The 20,604-nt window shown below is 45.5% G+C and overlaps 1 protein-coding gene across 5 annotated transcripts in view; it reads right to left on the bottom strand.

Moving 5' to 3' along the window:
* Positions 1 to 20,604, bottom strand: part of DOCK7 (dedicator of cytokinesis 7) — a 142,458-nt gene that overhangs the window by 28,961 nt on the left and 92,893 nt on the right. For all 5 annotated transcript variants that reach the window (XM_074961615.1, XM_074961616.1, XM_074961617.1 and 2 more), the window contains 7 exons: positions 19,994 to 20,133; positions 11,002 to 11,171; positions 8,574 to 8,728; positions 7,304 to 7,486; positions 6,470 to 6,605; positions 5,069 to 5,165; positions 686 to 782 (listed from right to left, as the gene is read on the bottom strand). In XM_074961615.1, coding sequence (XP_074817716.1) covers positions 686 to 782; positions 5,069 to 5,165; positions 6,470 to 6,605; positions 7,304 to 7,486; positions 8,574 to 8,728; positions 11,002 to 11,171; positions 19,994 to 20,133 — 978 coding nt within the window. The remainder of the gene's footprint in view (positions 1 to 685; positions 783 to 5,068; positions 5,166 to 6,469; positions 6,606 to 7,303; positions 7,487 to 8,573; positions 8,729 to 11,001; positions 11,172 to 19,993; positions 20,134 to 20,604) is intronic.

Below are 20,604 nucleotides of genomic sequence, written 5' to 3'. Positions count from 1 at the left end.
CTTGTGTAGGTTTGGAAGGTGGAAGATGCTCCCAGCACAAGAGCCAGCCACAACTGGATTCTCTGTGTGAAATTCTGGCTCTACGGAAGTCAACAGAGGATTTGCCATTGACTTCAATGGGGCCAGGATTTTACCCTCTGAGCACGGGGATTTCTCCCCACTAACATTTAAACAACCTGAGAGACAAACAACAACAAGGCCATAGTCGCAGAGGGGAGCTCACTGCACCTCCTTATGGGATCGTTCTGGTGGCACCGTCCTCCGTGCCTCTGGGAAGCACAATGCCTCCTGCAGAGCCCTGGAGCAGAATGGCAAACTGGGAAGGAACTAGCAGGAATTTGTCAGAGGAAGGCAGGACGATGGAGTTATTACAGATTCTTCCAGGCATTATTTATACATTAAAACATGCAAGAAAATATTTCCTGCATTACACTAATGAGGGGGACAAGCACCTTTACAGAAAGCTGGAGGGATGTTTGTGATTTACGAAACAGACTGTTATAAGGCTTGGAAAAAAAATCACTGATCTTTTATCTGTTCTGGGATCTCAGCTCCTGGATCCCCCTTTCTCCTGCAGCAGCAAAGCTTAAATACAAACAGCAGGAGGGCATAGTTTAAGAATCTGAACCACTTAACCTGCTAGCAAATGTTATTCGGACATCAGCAAAATCCCCCTCATCCTTACCTGGACAACTATTTCTAATGTATCCAGAATAATCAGATTTGCTTCAGTTGCAAGATTTCCATCAATAAGCGCTTCATGTTCTATCTCTGCCCTTGATCTAACAGAAGAAAAGACAGCACTCAAGTTAGAGTTAGTTTAAAAATCAGGCCAGCACATTCTCAAGGCTCACCAGTGGGAAAAACCTTGTTATAAATGCACACAGTTAGTTACGGACAACACCACAAGAATATCTAAATGCATTAATATATGTAAGAGTACAGCGGGAGGAAGAATTGGGGGTTTTTTTTATTAATGTATAAAAATATTCAATGTGATTTAGGTTTATCACCCTCAGGCTGGGTCATGATAATTTCTTTTCCTTTCATTACTCTACCAGTAATCCTCTAATAACAGTGTCAGCATCAAAGTCCTGCTTCAAAGGTGGTTTAATAGCATTCTAAGGCATGCAACAAAAGAAATAAAAAAGATTTTATTTTATGTTACAGGATCTGAACACAAGATGGTGCTCTATGAGCTAGTATTTTTGCACTGTTCGCACTAGTTTGCAACTACCTAGTAGCTAGGTTGGGTCCAGTATATTGTACATAGCATGTATATCTGGTATTTATTTTTTTGCCTCTACATTATATTAAAGGTTTTTAAATATCTGCCTTCTAGAGAAAATCATATGATTGTGCTATTAAATACAATGGACCTGCTTTCCTGGAAAAGCTGACTGTGGTCCCAGTCCTACTCACACTGGTGGTCCCATGTCTTCAGTGGCACTATTGAACTTCAGTAAAATTAGCTGGATTCGGCAAATATCCAGTAGTAATTTTAAGTGTGTGATTGTGGCTTGCCTTGCTTGGCTAAGCAGGAAGGTGGCTGGGGAGGGTGCTCCCCTTGCATCCTTGTGTAGGGAAAAGCTACAGTATGGGAGGGACGCACAAATGAGCTGGCTGGATGCAGGCAAAATGCACAGGCCGTCCTTTCAAAGATGCCAGAGCTCCCGCTATAGCACTGGCTCCTCCAGGGCCCTGGGAGCAACTCTAGCTGACTCAACCAAATTTTCTCCTGAAGCTCCTGCTGCAACATGCCTGCCCCACACCCTGCCTACCATGGAAGCCGTGCTATAAGAGAATACTTTAGTCCTAAATCTCTACATTATGAAGGCTCTGGATTGAGGCATAGACTGTACCACTATTTAAAGGATATCAATTGCAAAAAGAAGGGCTGGGTGGGATCACTTCACTTGGCTACATAGAATTCTTTGTATTGAATAATACTCTACATTCATTTGTTATAAAGTGTATATTCTAGTGTTAAACTCAACGTGTCAAACTCTACCCGTAGATGGAGTATGTGCTCACAACTCTCACTGCAACAGTGGAAGTTGTGCAGAAAAGAGAGGCCAGATTTGGCTCAGAATAGAATGTGCAAGTATGACTTGGAGAGCGGGTTTATGGAGTTGTTTTAGCAGATTTTTCTTTTAAGAAAGAAAATTAAATGATCTTTTGGCTACCATGTAGTTCCATTAGAGACTCCAGCTGTTCAACAGGTATGTGAGGACACTAGCAGGGATAAGAGAGATTGTTTGGGGTACAGGACCATCAGCAAGATGATGACACACAGCTCAAAAGCCAAATTCATATCTGGTGGGTTTGTTTTTGTTTTTTTTATATTCGCTGCTATGGAATCACCCCAGGGAGGAATTTGCTCCTATGTCTCTATTTCATTGGGTCCGACAGCGCAGTTCAGCTTTGCCAATGTCTGGACATGACTGGAGGTTTGGATAAAAGCTACCTGGCTGACAAAACAAGAGGTTACATTCCTGAGTTGGGGAAAAGCAATTGGCAGAGATGGTAGAGGTGGGATTAGCCCTTTCATTTTCAGGAGCTATGTCTGTCTTTTGTTGTCAGCTGCCTGGCTGCTTCTGGATATCCAGATTGCAGCAGTAGCCAAGAGAGCCTTTTTCCAACTTCATGCAAAGTATTTTTAAGGGACCCATCGCCGTAGAATTTAAGTTCCCTTTTGCTAGATGGTTACAGGCTTTCCTTTTGGACACAGACCTCACCACAGTCATCCATACCAATGGACCACCAACATGTGCTCCACTTCAGAGAGACCTCGGAAACCTCAACCATTGCAGAGTAAGGCTGCTGGCTTATACAGGGAAGTTTCACACCTGGACCATTTCACACCTTTGCTCCACAGACTGTGCTGATTTCCCATCCATTTCAGCATGCAGTTCAAGGTGCTGATTGTGATATAAAACTCTTTGCACACAGGAGTCTGGTTGCCTTAAAGCCTGCCTATCTCTGCCTACACTTGACAGCTGAGCCAAAAATTCCTATGTCTGAGGGCTGGTGGGTGGTCTTAGTGAAGAGTCCTTGACTATCTCCTAGATCTATGTTTGATGGCTCTCAGAATGTGTTACAAAAACTATTTACTCAAGCTTTTCCTGAGAAGTGGGGAGAGGGTTAAAGAGTTCTTTTAGCATGGCTGACTTGTGTCCGTGTAGCTCATTTTGGCGCGTGTGTGTGTGTGTGTGTGTATATATACATATACATATATATACACACACACATACACACACACTTCATATTAATTCTAATTTCTAAAAACTCTTGGGTTGATGCATGTCTGCAAAATGCAACAGTGAATCTTCTGGGATTCTATTCAAAGCTTGTTACATAGACATGCTAGGGTCAAACAGCAAAAATACTGCATTTCTATTGTGCCGGTGGCAAGTGCTCTGGAGATGTCATGGAAGGAGAACTATGTACCCCAGCGTACGTCGTTGATAGGATGGGTGCTCTGAAACCTGGAGGGCATGAGGCAGAGAACATAGAATCATAGAATATCAGGGTTCAAAGGGACCTCAGGAGGTCGTCTTGTCCAACCCCCTGCTCAAAGCAGGACCAATGCCCCATTTTTGCCCCAGATCACTAAATGGCCCCCTCAAGGATTGAACTCACACCCCTGGGTTTAGCAGGCCAATGCTCAAACCACTGAGCTATCCCTCCCCCCGAGGGTTGCGCCAAGATCAAAGCACAGGGATCCACGCACAGCAGAAATCCACGGGACCACAAACGAAGGAGGGAAACAGGGTCCAGCCATGTGGGAGGAAGGAGTAGATGCACTGTGGGTGGCTTGGCCTTCCGTCCATTTGGGCTCTAAGGCTGCCATTTCCCAGTTCCTGAACACCATTAAATTAGGCTTGAATAAAGACTGGGAGTGGATGGGTCATTGCACAAAGTAAAACTATTTCCCCCTTATTTCCCCCCCCCCCCACTGTTACTGTTGGAAATGGGCCATCCTGATTATCACTACAAAAGGTTTTTTTCTCCTGCTAATAATAGTTCACCTTAATTGATCACTCTCTTTTTAGTGTGTACGGCAACACCCATTTTTTCATATTCTCTGTGTATAGCTATCTATCTATCTTCCTACTGTATTTTCCACTGTATGCATCCGATGAAGTGGGTTTTACCCCACGAAAGCTTATGCTCAAATAAATTTGTTAGTCTCTAAGGTGCCACAAGTCCTCCTCGTTCTTTTTGCTGATACAGACTAGCATGGCTACCACTCTGAAACCTGTCATGAAACATGGCTACCACTCTGTCACTTGAGCTGTTTGAAGGCCCAGCAAAAGGACTGGCCCTAATCCATGAACATCAGAGTACCACTAAGGGAGAACGGAAGCCTGTGGGTTGCAATTTTAGAAAATGGAAAACGTGCGCAGCAAAACTCACACACCGTTCCTGAGCCTTCTAGCAAAAAACAAAGTGAACTTAAAACGTAATGGGTGTGACAAGCAAAAGGGATTATTTCAGCCAGTTACACACACAAAAAACCTTCTGCCGAGCATCACAAACAGAGCTGCAATTGTTGAGAATGCAGATGTACAAAATGAAAATTACACAAAAGAGCCACACACCAATGCTACAGTACCTGAGTGGTTTGTGGCTTCTAAAAACACAGCACATGTGGAAAAACAATCAAAGGGATGGATTAGGACAGGAAAGGAAAGCATGCTTGGACAACTCCAGAATGCTCTCATGGAATAAGGGAAAGATGACATGAGACATAAATGCTATCTGTGAATATGGCTAATGGATCTTTCCTTTACATTACAACTCACTACAGGCATCTAAGAAGATAATGGAGTTTACTAGTCTGAAGTCTCATTCTGAAATGCTGAGAGAGAAATGGAAAGTGATGCGATGCCTGTCAGCATTAAAACTATTCCCCTATAATCAGCCTGTCTGAGCTTATGGCCTGATCTTGCTCACACTGAGGACAACTGGACTGTTGCCTTTGGCTTCAATGGGAGCAGAGTCAGGGCTTGAATTTTCAATGTGACCGTTCAGTTATTGATGTAGAAGGATAAGATAGAGTTACTTGTCAAGCTTTTCCGTGTTTTGACGCCAGTGAGTCATATCCTTTCTCCATCTTAGATTCTCTTGACTTCCAAACGCACTCCCAGATGGACTTCTTTCTGTTGGGTAACATCAAATTTTTTAAAAATAAATCAATATTAACTTTTTCCATGTGGCAACCAAAGACTTGGTTGCAAGTAATGTGACAGACAGCATGATAAAACTCTATAGCACGCAAAGCCGTAACACTTATCTGTCCGTACAGTAGAACTGCACAGTTACGAACACCCCGGGAATGGAGATTGTAACTCTGAAATGTTCATAACTCTGAACAAAACATTGTAGTTGTTCTTTCAAAAGTTTACAACTGAACACTGACAATAGAACTTTGAAACTTTACTATACAGAAGAAAAAATGCTGCTTTTAACCATCCTAATTTAAATGAAACAAGCACAGAAACAGTTTCCTCACCTTGTCAAATCTTTTTTTGAAACTCCCCCCCCCCCCCCTTTTTTTTTAGTAGTTTACATTTAACACACTACTGTATTGTATTTGGGGTTTTTCTGTTTGTTTGTTTTTGCGTCTCTGCTACTGCCTGATTGTGTACTTCCAGTTCCAAATGAGGTGTGTAGTTGACTAGTCAGTTTGTAACTCTGGTGTTCGTAACTCTGAGGTTCTACTGTACTTACATGGCCCCCCATTACCGTATTATCTAAGCACTTCACAATCTTTAATGTATTTATCCTCACACCACCATTGTGATGTAGAGAAATACTATTATCCCCATTGTACAGATGGGGAACTGAAATACATAGAGACTAAGTGTCTTGCCTATGTCACGCAAAAAGTCTGTGGTGGAACTGGAAATTGACCCTGGCTCTCCTGGGTCTAGTGACCTAGCCAGCGGACCAGCCTTCTTATCATACTCAATACATAGCAATATTACTCTCAATGGGGTGTTAATTCTGACACATGATGGCAATATAATTACCAAAATTGTTAACTATTTCACTGCTTATCATTTTAGCAGAAACCACCATCCATTCAGGGACTGAGTTTCCACTCTGACTCTTGACATACAGTGACAGGGTGTTGGTTCTGCCTATAAGGTCAGGCTAGCATTCCCAGACACTGTTACAGGAGTGCTCTATAAATGAGACACGTCTACACGCGTAAATAGTTAGGTAATAGATAAAGTGCCTACACATGGTGCTCACAAATATGCAGCATAGTTCCTGGGGTTTATAGGACCAATAAAACTTGTGCACTGCAAACCGCTTCCTCTGTGCAGCTCTTCAGATGGAGCTCTTAACTGATACGCATATCGTCCTGCAGCACTCTACTGGATCTGGGGGCTCTTTGGGGATAGTTTCAAGTGACTCTCATACAGGAAGGTCAGCAACAACAAGCACGCTTACTCACCTAGCTGCCCTCTGCTTCTTCGCACCATTTCTTGCCTCGCCCCTATGCTTCCCAAAATAGCTTCTTCAAGTTTTGCTCTCATGTCCTTCGACTTCTTAAATGTCAGACTGTTCATTCTTTCAAACACTTTCTTGCCCTGCAGATTTCAAACCAGAAAAGCACAGATGTTGAGGGAAGCCTCCTTTTACATGGGATGGACAAGGCTAAATGCATAGAACTCCTGTCCCTGGAGACCCACAGGGCCAGGATGTGCTGCAGGAGACGTCCAGGCCATGATGTCCTCTGCAGGGTCTGACAAGCCTGCAGCGGGGAGAGGACAAGGGAGACACGACCGAGGGAAGGAGCAGAGGATCAACCGGTGACCTGGGAAGCTGCTAAATCTCCACCGCAGGAAGTTTTCCCTGATGCCTGAGAATGAGTAAATATGACTGTCAGCTTCTCTCTTCTCTTACTTCCTGTGGCAGCCCCTGGGGTAATACATAGGGGGAGGCACCCGCCTGCCTGCCCGCCCATGGGAGTGGCAAGCTGGCAGAGCCTTTTTTTAAATCAGCCACTCTGTGATGAGGGGGCAGAGACACTTGGTGGCTGGAAGACGGGGGGAAAGGGACAGAGGCAAAGGGACCGGGGGCTGGTGTGTGTACGGAAAGAGGCACAGCCGCTAGGATTTTGAGGGTCAGGAGAAGACAGCCTGGAGAGGGTGATGGATGGAAGGGGGCTCTTTGGCACTCTGTAAGGGGCGGGGATGTCTGTTTTTCACTTTGTGCCTGGGTGCTTGTCTAAATCCCATTCCATGCCTCGAGGGAGCTTGAATGCAACTAACCAATATTTCCGTACCTTGTACTCAAAACAGGAGACGCAGAGATACAGCAAATCCAGCAAGCGATTGAGCTGTAGCACGGAGAGGTCTGTGAACCATTTCTGCAGGACACTTTCGTCGGCATTCCTGAGGACCCACAAGAGGCAGATCAAGAGGCTCCGGCTCGATTCTGCTGAGAAGGTCGAGTGCTGCCGACCAGTCTGAACAGACAGGAGCAATCACTTCAGCCACACTGATTAGTGCCCCAAATACTTTGATAGTCCATTAAAAATAGCTGCATCAGGTAACTACGCTGGGCTAACCGATCACCATCCATCAGACAAGGGCAGGGGCCAGCAGATTTGCATAAATAATCATCATGAGCGAACGTCTGAATAACCCACGTTTCCCTTGACTGACGCAACACCTTGACAGAGTCCAGATGACACAAAAGACACTGGAATTCATCCCTAGCAATGTATTTTAAGCTAAATTCAAGCTATGACAGTGTCCTCCTTTAAGTTCCTTCTCAAGATCCAGCTCCACTATGATGCTTTCAATAAATTTCCAGCTAGTTAGCAGCCTGGCAAGGGACCTCCATTCATTAGCAGAATTACAGTAGAGGGGGGGGAAAAAAAAAAACCTTGAAACCTGCAGATGATGGGTCTGTGTAATCTGATGTTCCCTTCATCCCAGACCATCACCCCCTCCACCGTCTAAGTCATTCAGCCTCTTGGGTTCGGTCTCATTAGACTGGAAACTCTACGCTGCAGGGGCTGTCCTTCCTTTGTCCGCGTGTAGCAACCAGCAAAATGGGGCCCTAATGTTGACTGGGGTCTATGGGTGCTACTGTAACCTAAATAAGGTGAAATCTACCCCTATGCAGAGGGCCAGCCCAAGGCTCACGCCTCACTCAAGCTCCATTTATTACTTGATTAAGTAGGATTTAAGTGGGGCAGAGGCCTTGTGCTGAGAGCCTTGGCAAAAGGGTGAATTTCACCTATAATGACCATAACAGCAGCCATGGTATGGCATTTTCATCAGCTTGCTTTGAGAAGGAGGAACAGAAGCTTGGCAAAACTGATCATTCTAACTATGTCCCCTCCCACCCACCGCAAGGACAGGAATAACCTAGTGCAAATGTTAGCTGTTTCACATCTCCCACCACCCCTGCCCTCCCTCCTGCTACGTGACATGCCCAGGTGCATGCTGATCTCTGTCCCTGCTGCTTTGTGATCATCACTTTCGGGCATAATCGTATAAATATCTGCCTGTTTACACGTGCTCTGAGGGGGAACACTTTTGTACCGTTGACGTGAGTAGAAAACTGCTGGGCCGGGTGAGCTGGGGGACAGATGTTCCCGCAATGGCCATGGCAACTGTCTGACTTATCATGCTTCCACCTTCGCTTTCATAATCGTCGATGGCGATGCAGCTTGGCCTTCCTCGCTGATTGTGAGTCTCTGCAGGGAAACACACGCACCCCAGTCAAACGGTGCACTCAAAAGTCCATTCGTCACAGCTCCTCTCTGTTGGTTTCATTTAACTGTCTGGTAATGGTCACTGAAAAAATTACGTTAGACTGGTATCGCTAGCAAATGGGGATGCTCTCTCTCTCTCTCTAGTTATGTAAATCAAACATATGAGACTAAGGGGAAATTTTTCAAAAATGTCTATTGAATTTTGGAGCTTAAGTCTCATTTTCGAAAGTGACCTAGGCACTATGGAGCCCACGTTTCATTAAAAGTCAACAGGACTTAGGTTCCCTAAGTGCCTAAGTCACTTTTGAAAATGGGATACAGACTCTTAAGATACTTAGGCACTTCTGAAAATTTCCCCCAAAGCCTTCACCATGTCATTTAACTTAAAGGGCTGAAATGCTCAAAGAAGCATGCTATATGCAGGGCCCTACCAAGTCACGCCCGTGCAACTCGTCACAGACCATGAAATCTGGTCTCCCCCACGTGAAATCTTGCCTTGTGTGTGCTTCTACCCTATACTATACAGGAGACCAGTGTTTCTCAAACTGGGGGTCCCAATCCAAAAGGGGGTTGTGCAGGGTTACAAGGCTACTGTAGAGGGGTTGCATTGCCACCTTTATTTCTATGTTGCCATCAGAGCTGGGCGGCTGGAGAGCGATGGTTGCCGGCCGGCCGCCCAGCTCTGAAGGCAGTGCTGCAGCCAGCAGCAGCGCAGAAGTAAAGGTGGCAATACCATAGCATGCCACCTTCACTTCCGCACTGCTGCTGGCAGCGGCGATGCCTTCAGAGCTGGGCTCACAGCCAGTAGCTGCAGTAGCCTGGGGAGGTTCCTGGAAGTTGGTCTGACCAGCCCCAAGGAGTGGCCCCTGCAGGGGAAGAGGAAGTCCCATCCCACAACAGCCCAGCCAGGACCAGCAGCTGGAGCCTGGCATATGGTAGGAGCCCTTGGCCAGGGCACCCCCAACCCTGCCCCTCCCCAGCTCCAGGCCCAGCACCCTAGCACTCAGAGGTTAAAGGGGCCTTGGGTTGGCTGTGGGTGCCCAGCTCTGAAGGCAGCTCAGCTGCCAGCAACAGTGCAGAAGTAAGGGTGGCAATACCACAACCCCCCTACAATAGCCTTGTGACCCCCTCAAAGCCCCCTTTTGGGCTGGGACCCCCCAAGGTTATAACACCGTGAAATTTCAGATATAAGTATCTGAAACTGTGAAATTTATGATTTTTTAAATCCTGTGACTGTGAACTTGACCAAAATTGACTGTGAATTTGATAGGGCCCTAGCTATATGCCAGACTATTTCATATCCAGCTTCCCCACCCTGGTCTGAAATAGCCCAAACATTCCACCCTTCAGGACACGGTCTGGCATATTGTAGGAGAGCTGCTGAAGAAGAAAACATCAGGTAATGTGTAAAGGAACATGGGAATTTGGTTTTTTGGTGCTGTCTGTTGGTACTATTGTTACATGTATGGAGCTGTTGTCTCTTTGATGGGATGTATTTTTAAGTATGTATCAGAGAGATTTAGGGTGTCTAGATAGACACTTCTTTTTCTATTAGTCTTTATAAAATAAATTGTGCCTGCAAAATTTGCATGTGGTAAAATCCTACATCCATACGGGCAAAAGGACACTCATGCACAATGAATTATCAGTTATGTGCAAACAAGTGGACAAATACAGCTTTTATGCAAGGCAATGTTGAGCATACATTTTGCAGCTGGTAGCTTACTGTGCCCACTAGCTATCTTGACGATCAATATTGTCTCATTGTTTCCCTGTACTCCCAGCCACCTTTCTGTAGCCACCAGTTGTCTCTAAAAAGAAAAGGAGTACTTGTGGCACCTTAGAGACTAACTAATTTATTTGAGCATAAGCTTTCGTGAGCTACAGCTCGAAAGCTCATGCTCAAATAAATTGGTTAGTCTCTAAGGTGCCACAAGTACTCCTTTTCTTTTTGCGAATACAGACTAACACGGCTGTTACTCTGAAACCAGTTGTCTCTAGTTTTATACGTAGATTTTAAGCTGGAATCGTCTTTTTATTCTCTTTCTATAGCATCTAGTACAATGGGTCCTGGTCCTTGACTAGGGCTCTTGGTCACTATGGTAATACAAATAAATAAATAAATAAATTAAATATACTTTGAAAATAGCAAGGCTACCACAACAGTTTGGTTGCTCACTCCAACAGGACTGACTTAATATGCTCAAAAGTTGGGAGTAATTCAACATATATGCAAAGCCTGGTGCACAAAATACCTGTAAAATCATATAGCTGAGGCACGGTTTCCATGATCACGCCAATCAGAGGTAGATACAGCATAGCCACCCGGGCCTTTACCTGTGGGTCAGAGTACCGTGGATCGGAGTCGTGACTGGACAGTAAATTGTGTACCATATTGATGACCTTCTTATGCAATCCAAACAAACTGTTAAAAGAGAGTTGAGTCATAGGGATTGGTTAATACCTTGAAAGCAAACAATACTTTGTAACTAAGTACCTTTAAAAAAAACAAGTGTTTTTTATTTTTAACCTGGCGTGCATATACACGTATCATTATGCAATATTTCTCAATCTCAGACTCATTTTGGAGACTGGCTTTTATGAATTCACTGGCAGCTAAGTAGTAATTTTAACTGTAGCACAAAGAATGTAAATGAGAAAAACTCCTTCACTGACATACAGGTCTGCAGGTCCTTCAGAACTGATACTATGTGAGTGCCCCAGAATCCTTCTATTGAAGAAATCTACTTGTGCTACGTTTGACGTACCAGGTCTTGTCTGTAGAGTCTCACAAATTTACAACTGGAGAACTAATGGGATCACATCATCACAAGACACAAAAGAAAGAAACCTGAGAAGGCCCAGGGTTTTTAGTTAGACTGTTTAAAACTTTGGTTTTTGTTAATACTTATTTAACTGAAACTTCTGACGAGCACCTTATGATAAAAATTCTCTTTATACAAGATTTGAACATGCCTGACCCTTCAGCTGAAAAAACTTTTCCCCAGTTCTCTGGTCCTCCAAGGAGTCAACTAGCGAAAAAAAAAAGGAGCTTACTTACCTGAAACTGGAAAGTCTTTGAGATGTGTGGTCCCGATCTGTATTCCACACGTGGGGGCAGGCGGCTACCATGCGCCAGAGTCCAGAAATTCTAACGAGCAGTGTCCGGTGGCCCACACATATGCAGTAGTTCTCCTTGTGCTCCAGCCTGAGCACATAAGAAGAAGTGGAGGCCAACACCTCTCCAGTTCCTCTTCTTACAGTGAATCCATAAAGATCCAAAGCAGAGGAGATGGAGGGTGGGCAGTGGAATACAGATAGGGACAACACATCTCGAAGAACTTCCAGTGACGGGTAAGTAACCTCCATTTCTTCTTCAAGTGCTGGTCCCTATATGTATTCCACACATGGGTGACGGCAAGCAGTCTTCAGACTGGAGAAGGGTGTGAGAAAGCTGGCAGGAAAGATGTCAAAAGGACTGCATCCACAGCGGAGGCTTGAACGATAGCACGTAATATTTTGTGAACGTGCAAATGGAATTCCAGATAGCCGCTCTGCATATGTCCAGTAACTGTTCTTCCTGCAGTGATGCTGTAGAGGCAGCTTGTGCTCTGGTGGAGTGTGCCCTTCTCCCGTCAGGTGGAGGGATATATGCTAATTGGTTGCAGACAATGATGCATCCAGAAATCTATGTAAAGATTCTCTGAGAGGATACAGCTTGTCCTCACAACCTTTCTGCTACGGCAAGAAATGGCCTAGGAGACTTTCAGATAGATTTGGTTCTCTGCAGGTAGAATGCTAAGGTATGTCTGATGTCAAGGGAATGAAGTTCTCCTTCCTCAGTAGAGATGTGGAGTTTTGGGAAGAAAACAGGAAAGTGACACAGAATTCCATAAGAACCTTGGGGAGGAATTTAGTATGTTATTGAAGAGAGACCTTTTCCTTGCAAAAAACAGTATATGGTTGGTCTGCCATGAGGGCTCCCATCTCATTCACCCTTCTGGCTGAGATAATAGTCACTCAGAATGCAATCTTCATGGACAGGTGGGACACGGAACTTGTTGCCAAGGGTTCAAACAGTGGCCCAGGGAGTGCTGATAGTACAAATTGAGGTCCAACGGGGGTGTAGGTTTGACAACTGGTGAAAAAAGGTCCTAACTAGGCCTTTCAGAAATCTCATTTTAATAGGGTGAGTAAAGATGGAACATCCATCTACTGGAGGAAGGAAGGCACTGATCACTACTAGATGGACCCGCAGTGAGAGCAAATGGAAAGACCTGAATGTTTTAAAAACAGAAGTCAATCTAAAACAACTGGGATACTTCCAGAATTTGGAGATGGCTGCTTATGCTGAACCCAGGCAGAAAAACGTCTCCATTTAGCTAGGCAGCAGGTTCTAGTTGAGTCTTTTCTACTTTGAGTAAGAATAGCTTGGAGGGATGCTAAGCAAAAGCATCCTAGTTCTGATGCCCATCCAAACACCAGGCCATTAGGAGGAGTAGTTCTGGATTGAGGTTTCTGCTTCTGCCCCCTTCTTGAGTAAGGAGATCCAGGAAGGGGTGGATCCTGATAGGAGGACAGATTGACATCCTCAGGAGCTCTGTGAACCAAAACTGTCTGGGACAGTCCTGACAGATCTTTCTCAAGACCTTTGTAACAGGCAAATAGGAGAGAAGGCATGCCTGAGATTGCATGTCCACAGAAGAGCATGCCCTGGGAACCGTGACCCTTAGCTCCTCTGGGGCAGTAAAAAGGAAGCTTCCTGTTCATTTGGGAAGAAATCCCATTGAGGTGCTCCCCAATGAGCGACTATCTTGCTCAGGATAGAGCTGTGTATCTCCCACTTGTGAGCTGCAGAGAAGTGCTTGCTCAGGTTGTCTGCTAAGGAGTTTTGGGCCCCTGGTAGGTGTGTGGCTTGGACAGCGATGCAGTTATAAATTATTTACAGATTTATTTACAGAGTATAGGGATAAAAGCTGGAGAAATCTGTGGACACAGGGATTCCATGTAGTGGTAAGAAGGAACTGAAGAGGCATCAGCCTGCACTGCCTCTAATGTCCTCAGTCTGGAGCACAAGGGGAACAAGTGGACACAGCTTGTTGGAATTTCCAGACTCAGGAGCATGGCATGCATGTGCAGCCCATGTGCGGAATACACATAAGGACCAGCACTCAAAGAAGAACAGGAAGATAAGGGTACATATTCCTGATATTTCTAATTTAAAAAAATCCCCCAAACAAACAGGAAAAACAAGAGCAAAAGAACCTTTCTGGTCTTCTTTATTCACTGAAAAGATGCAAAAGAGGACACAGTCTAGATGTTTTCCCCTTTTGCAGGTCACCGGCAACACATTCCTTTTCCAATATGTAAGTTATTTTTTCTCTGAACCGCAGGAGAGCCCCACTCCTTCAATACACTGACAGCCTGGGACTTTGGCAACCTTGGTGGCCTCCGTGAAAACGAAAGAAATCGGAAAAACCCTTGGGTAGCTCTACAACTGCCTGCAGAGCAGATGCAGAACCTCTCTGTCCTCTATAGGCAACAAGCTTGACCCTCCTCAACGTTCTTTGATCCAATCCATGAAGCAGGGAAGACTTTCCATGCTCCACATCTTTGTATTACACGGGCCCCAGGATTTGACTCTTAGGTATTAAAGTGACCTGTGTATTTCAGGCACCATCTACTCTACAACTATTACTAAAGCAGTGGACCTGGTTACAAAAGGCTACCATTTGTAAATAAACCTTGGATTGTCCTAATTTTTAAACAGGTTACAGGGACATACTCAGGGTGTTACCCCTGTTAGCTTATAGAACAACTGCATTGTAACTGGGTCTTCCAGCTTGGTTATATGTGTGGTGTCACTGGGATCTAACACAACTAGGGAGGAAACATTTAAAGTGTCAGGAAATTACAAATCATGATCAGAAAAAAGTTCTTTGCTATAATTGTAAAGTAACTGCCTTTATGTCCCATTAGTAAAAGCTAAAGGAAAAACTGCCTTGGAAATCACAGGATTGCCCAGCTTATGTAACACAACCAAACAGAAAAGGAGTACCAGGGAGTCGTCTCTATGTGTGGCTGAATCCCAGTGACTTTCTCTGTTGCTGAGGAGCAAACACCTCCCACTCCCCAAAGTATGTATCCGATGAAGTGAGCTGTAGCTCACGAAAGCTCATGCTCAAATAAATTGGTTAGTCTCTAAGGTGCCACAAGTACTCCTTTTCTTTTTGCAAATACAGACTAACACGGCTGTCACTCTGAAACAATCAAACAGAAATTTCAGTGCAACTTTAACTTTGTCTCCGTTCCACCACCACTTTCCATTGTTGGCATGAAGGAGATGGAAGCTGATATTCCCGAGCCATATCAGAGAATAACAAAGAAGATCTATTAGTCTTGCCAGCTGAGCTTGCATTAAATAGGTCTCGCTGCCCACAGCTGGTCTCTTTGCCATCTCAGCCCAAGATTTACCCTATATTCAGGTGTTGCACAGTTGTATTATATATTCTTTGTTTTATGGGGAGCTGTCCCAAACATGGAGGGGCAGATTCTGATTCCCTTGTGTTCAATAGTACGTACCTTCCTCCACAATTCCACTGAGTCAACAGGACTCTTTGAGGAGGAAGGTGCTACCCAACTTGAGTAAAGGGCTCAGAATCTGGCCCTTAGGCAGTGAGCAACGTGGCTATATTTTCTAAAAAAGGACTTGTCATAAATATAAAGGGAAGGGTAAACCCCTTTAAAATCCCTCCTGGCCAGAGGAAAAATCCTCTCACCTGTAAAGGGTTAAGAAGCTAAAGGTAACCTCGTTGGCACCTGACCAAAATGACCAATGAGGAGACAAGATACTTTCAAAAGCTGGGACGAGGGAGAGAAACAAAGGGTCTGTGTCTGTCTGTATGCTGTTTTTGCCGGGGACAGAACAGGAATGGAGTCTTAGAACTTTTAGTAAGTAATCTAGCTAGGTATGTGTTAGATTATGATTTCTTTAAATGGCTGAGAAAGGAACTGTGCTGAATAGAATGACTATTCCTGTCTGTGTGTCTTTTTTGTAACTTAAGGTTTTGCCTAGAGGGATTCTCTATGTTTTGAATCTAATTACCCTGTAAGGTATCTACCATCCTGATTTTACAGAGGTGATTCCTTTACTTCTATTAAAAGTCTTCTTGTAAGAAAACTGAATGCTTTTTCATTGTTCTCAGATCCAAGGGTTTGGGTCTGTGGTCACCTATGCAAATTGGTGAGGATTTTTACCAAACCTCCCCCAGGAAGTGGGGTGCAAGGGTTGGGCGGATTTTGGGGGGAAAGACGTGTCCAAACTACGTTTCCCAGTAAACCCAGTTAGAGTTTGGTGGTGGCAGTGGAGATCCAGGGTCAAAGGAAAAAATTAATTTGTTCCTTGGGGAAGTTTTAACCTAAGGCGGTGAAAGTAAGCTTAGGAGGTTTTCATGCAGGTCCCCACATCTGTACCCTAGAGTTCAGAGTGGGGGAGAAACCTTGACAGGAGTAAACTAGTTTTTACTCTGTTTTCCCTTTCCAGTTGCAGCTTCTTTGACCAATTCCAGGGACGACTCCTTGAAATTATGATGTGTGTATCATCCGAATGGAGCCAGCACATGTGAGCCTGGGTATAGAAAGCTTCAAAAGCAAATGGGAAAAGCACTTTTGAAAACGAATGGGTGAGTTACTTGAACATATGACTCAAACAGGGGAAATAATGTTTAAAGTATCTATTTGCAGCACAAAATATAATCAGCCAAATAGGCAGATCTAGTCTTAACCATCACATTAAGGATTTTTTATTTATTTTTTTACCCCTTAGACCTTCCGGACCTCACATTTTCACACAATCTGTTTCCCAGTGGCTTTCCATCCAGCACCAAGTTGTGTGAGAGTGTGTGGCTGCTCACAGTGTAAGTGACCACACTGCCAGGGATGGAGGTGAAGCTGGTCTGAGCAGTGAATTCCACTGTGCGGCAGGGCAGCTGAACAAAAGCTTGGGTCAATGTCCAGACCCACTGGAACTAGTCCATGCTTAGCACTGATAACGCTGAGGGCTCTGTGTCTTTGGGTGAAAGGGGTTTCCCATGTGAGAGAGAGCTCAGCAGGCAGGCTAGATAAGAGCAGACAGAGTGCAGAGAAGAGGAGGTTACTCACCTGTGTAGTAACTGATGTTATTTGAGTATCCCTGTGGGTGCTCCATTCCAAGTGTTGGTGCGCCCCTGTGCCTTCACTCAGAGATTTCTACAGCAGTACCTGTTCAGGCCGTACACGCACGGTGCCTGCCGCATGCGCCGGCCGTGACTCAACAGCACGTGTGCGTGGCCGGGCTCCTCAGTTCCTTCTCTACAACGGAGACCACTCCAACTCCAAAGTAGAGGGGAGGAGGGTGGATAGTGGAGCACCCACAGGGACACTCATCTCGAAGAATGCAGTTACTGCACAGGTGAGTAACCTCCTCTTCAAGAGAGAGATGTCCCTGTGGGTGCTCCACTCCAGGTGACGGAAAAGCAGTGTCTCTTAAGGAGGTAGGGACTTCGGATCTGGTAAGAAAGCTGTGGATAATACAGCCCTGCCCATACGAGTATCAGTTAGGGGTCCTCGGGTAAGAGCATAGTGTTTTGCAAAGGTATGTTCGGAAGCCCAAGTGGCAGCCTCGCAAGTATCTGCGAGGGGAACGTTATGTAGGAAAACCACAGCTGTCGACAGGGATCTGGTGGAGTGTGCTCTGAGAGAAGTTGGAGGAGTCATGTTCTTCAATTGATAACAAAGGCGAATGCAACCTGCTATCCAATTGGAAAGTCTCGGAGTAGAGATGGCTGTACCTCCGGAGCATTCCACAATGGAAACAAAGAGTTTCGGGGAATTCCTAAAGGCTTTGGTCCTGTTCAAGTAAAAAGACAAAGCTCTGCGCACATCTAGTGTGTGCTCTGTTGACTCAAAAGTGTTTGCTTTGCAGCTTAGGGAAAAAGGTAGGTAAGTGGATAGGTTCGTTGATGTGAAAATACGCGTGCACCCTGGGAAGAAATTTGGGGTGCGGTTGGAGGGTGACTTTTGTCCTTAAAAAATACAGTGTACGGTAGATCCGCCATGAGTGCTCCGATTTCTCCTGCACGTCTGGGAGAGGTAATTGCCACTAAAAATGCAGTTGTCATGGATAGGTGCAGGAGGGAGCATGTTGCTAGCAGTTCAAATGGTTTTTGTGTCAAACATGGTAGGACTAAGTGAAGGTCCCAAGGTGGAGTGAGCGGTTTAATGTCTGGGTATAGGGATTGGAGGCCCTTGAGCAACCTCTTTGTGATGGGATGAGCAAAGACAGTGGTTTCTCCAGTCTTGTGGTAGAACACCATAATTGCAACTTTGATGGAACTGAGGGAGAGTCCAGATAGTTTAAGCTCTACAAGGTAGTCGAGTATTAATGGAAGAGGTGCGGAAGTAGGAGAGGTTTGTTTCTCAGAGCACCAGAGCGTGAATCTGGTCCACTTACGAAGATAGGTGGTACGTGTGGAATGTGTTCTGCTATGTAAAAGTACCCTTTGTACCTGGGCCAATGGGAGCTGCGAAGACAGCACTCTGGGCAGAGGCAACACGCAGAGCTGCCTGGCCACGCCTCTGCATAGCAACTGAGTGAGGAGGATGGCGCCGCTTCCGGGGAGCCCCAAGGTAAGCACCACCCAGCACCCGCCTCACCCCGTCCAGTGTCCCAATCTCCTTCCCTGTCCCACACCCAAAATCTCCTGCTGCTGGGGGGAGGGGAGGGGAGGGTGGTGGCTGCTGCAGGCGCGGTGGCTGCTGCAGAAGTCACCGAGTCACTGACTTCCATGACAAACCCGCAGCCTTACCTATGAGGGAAGATTGAAAATATTGGATTTGTTTAGTCTGGAAAAGAGAAGACTGAGAGGGGACATGATAACAGTTTTCAAGTATATAAAAGGTTGTTACAAGGAGGAGGGAGAAGAATTGTTCCCCTTAACCTCTGAGGATAGGACAAGAAGCAATGGGCTTAAATTGCAGCAAGGGAGATTTAGGTTGGACATTAGGAAAAACTTCCGAACTGTCAGGGTGGTTAAGCACTGAAATAAATTGTCTAGGGAAGTTGTGGAATCTCCATCATTGGAGATTTTTAAGAGCAGGTTAGACCAGAGGTGGGCAAACTACGGCCTGCGGGACCGTCCTGCCCGGCCCTTGAGCTCCCAGTCGGGGAGGCTAGCCCCCAGCCCCTCCCCCGCCGTCCCCCCTCCCCCCAGCCTCAGTTTGCTGCGCTGCCAGCGCTCTGGCCTGCTGCTCCTGCCGGGGAGTGCGGCGCCGTGGCTGCAAGCTCCTGCCGTCTGAGTGCCATGGTAAGTGGGTGGGGAGCGGGGGTTGGATATGGATAAGGGGCAGGAGATTCCGAGGGCAGTCAGGGGGTAGGGAGCAGGGGGCAGGGAGCAGGGGGCGGTTGAATGGGGCGGGGAGGCGGTCAGGGAACGTGGGGGATTGAATAGGGGGGCAGGGTCCCGGGGAGAAGTTAGGGGGTGGGAGTCCTGGGGGCGGGGGCGGTCAGGGGACAAGGAGCAGGGGTGGTTGTATGGGTTGAGGTTCTGAGGGGGGCAGTCAGGGGGTGGGAAGTGGGAGGGGGCGGATTCGACTAGATGACCTCTAGAGGTCTCTTCCAGTCCTATGATTATTGGGCAGTATTCCAAGCTCTGAAAATTTCTTGCTGCATAACCTTGCCAAACAACTTTAAAATACTCTATGTTTCACTTTATCCATCTGTAGTACAGCTATATTTACCCGTCTTACAGGGGAGTTGTGAGACTTAATTTATATTTATAAAGTGCTTTGAGATCCTCAGATGAAAGGCGCTACTATACCTAAACCCAACATCAGACGACATTTTCTGATCCTTGAAAATTATGTTCTTGCTACTGCTGCAAAAAGCTACTTTCTGCTACTGCTCAACAGCAGCCTCCAAAGCCAATTGAAGAGTACCATTGAAAGGTTCCAATGGGAGACTCTCATCCCCTCATTCTCAGCTAGGAGAGTGTGCCTGTAAACAGGATTGGAGAGTCAGGGTTAAAAGAGATAGGAATGGGGGCAGAGCAAGTCGGAGGGGAGGATTCTTGGGTTGGAGGACTTGTTTCCTATTCCCACTCTCCTCTCAGATTATACATGTAAATTAGCTCTGACCATGGCAGTAGTTTGCTTGTGAGCCACCATCTACTTAGATTATGGTAACCTCTTGGGAAAAAGTTGAAAACTCACCCTTCAGCATCAGGATCTAAAATGACAGCCAGCTCTGTTAACACAAGCCCTGCCAAGTAATGCTGCTGGCGGAAAGGCACAGACAATTCAAACATATTTGCAATCTTCTGGTCTTGGACATTTGTAGAGAATCCAGAACTCTGTTGAAAAACCCAAGTGTTAAAAGTTGTGTAATGAGCAACTGAGGACACAGAAGATACAGTTTATGAAATACATGACAAGCCTGTCCAGAATTCAAGAAAATCTTAATGTCAGCCACTATTTCACTCATTTTTTGGCTATATATCTACTTATGTTACATGTAACTTCATTAACCTTCAATAATTCAGAGTAGATACATTTTACTTTTGTTCCCTTCTTAGTTAAGCATATGCATTACAAACCAGATGACGAGAAAACAGCTAGTCTGATGAGCAAGAGCAGTGCTACTGAACAAGGCAACGTGCTTGCTGAGAAATGACTATTTTCTGCACGTGTACTCTTTTGCACAGGATGGGACAAGGTAGTAGAATGATGCTTGGATGTTACAAAGTGATAATAAATGGACCTTGGTTATTTTAATGATCACAGAAGATCAGCACAAGCCTGAATAAAAGCCTACTGTTCTTCGC

The sequence above is a fragment of the Natator depressus genome, chromosome 8, assembly GCF_965152275.1.
Source record: "Natator depressus isolate rNatDep1 chromosome 8, rNatDep2.hap1, whole genome shotgun sequence".
In the NCBI taxonomy this organism is placed as follows: Eukaryota; Metazoa; Chordata; order Testudines; family Cheloniidae; genus Natator; species Natator depressus.
Note: the sequence above shows the minus strand (reverse complement) of the source record. Positions and strands in the feature narration are given on the sequence as shown.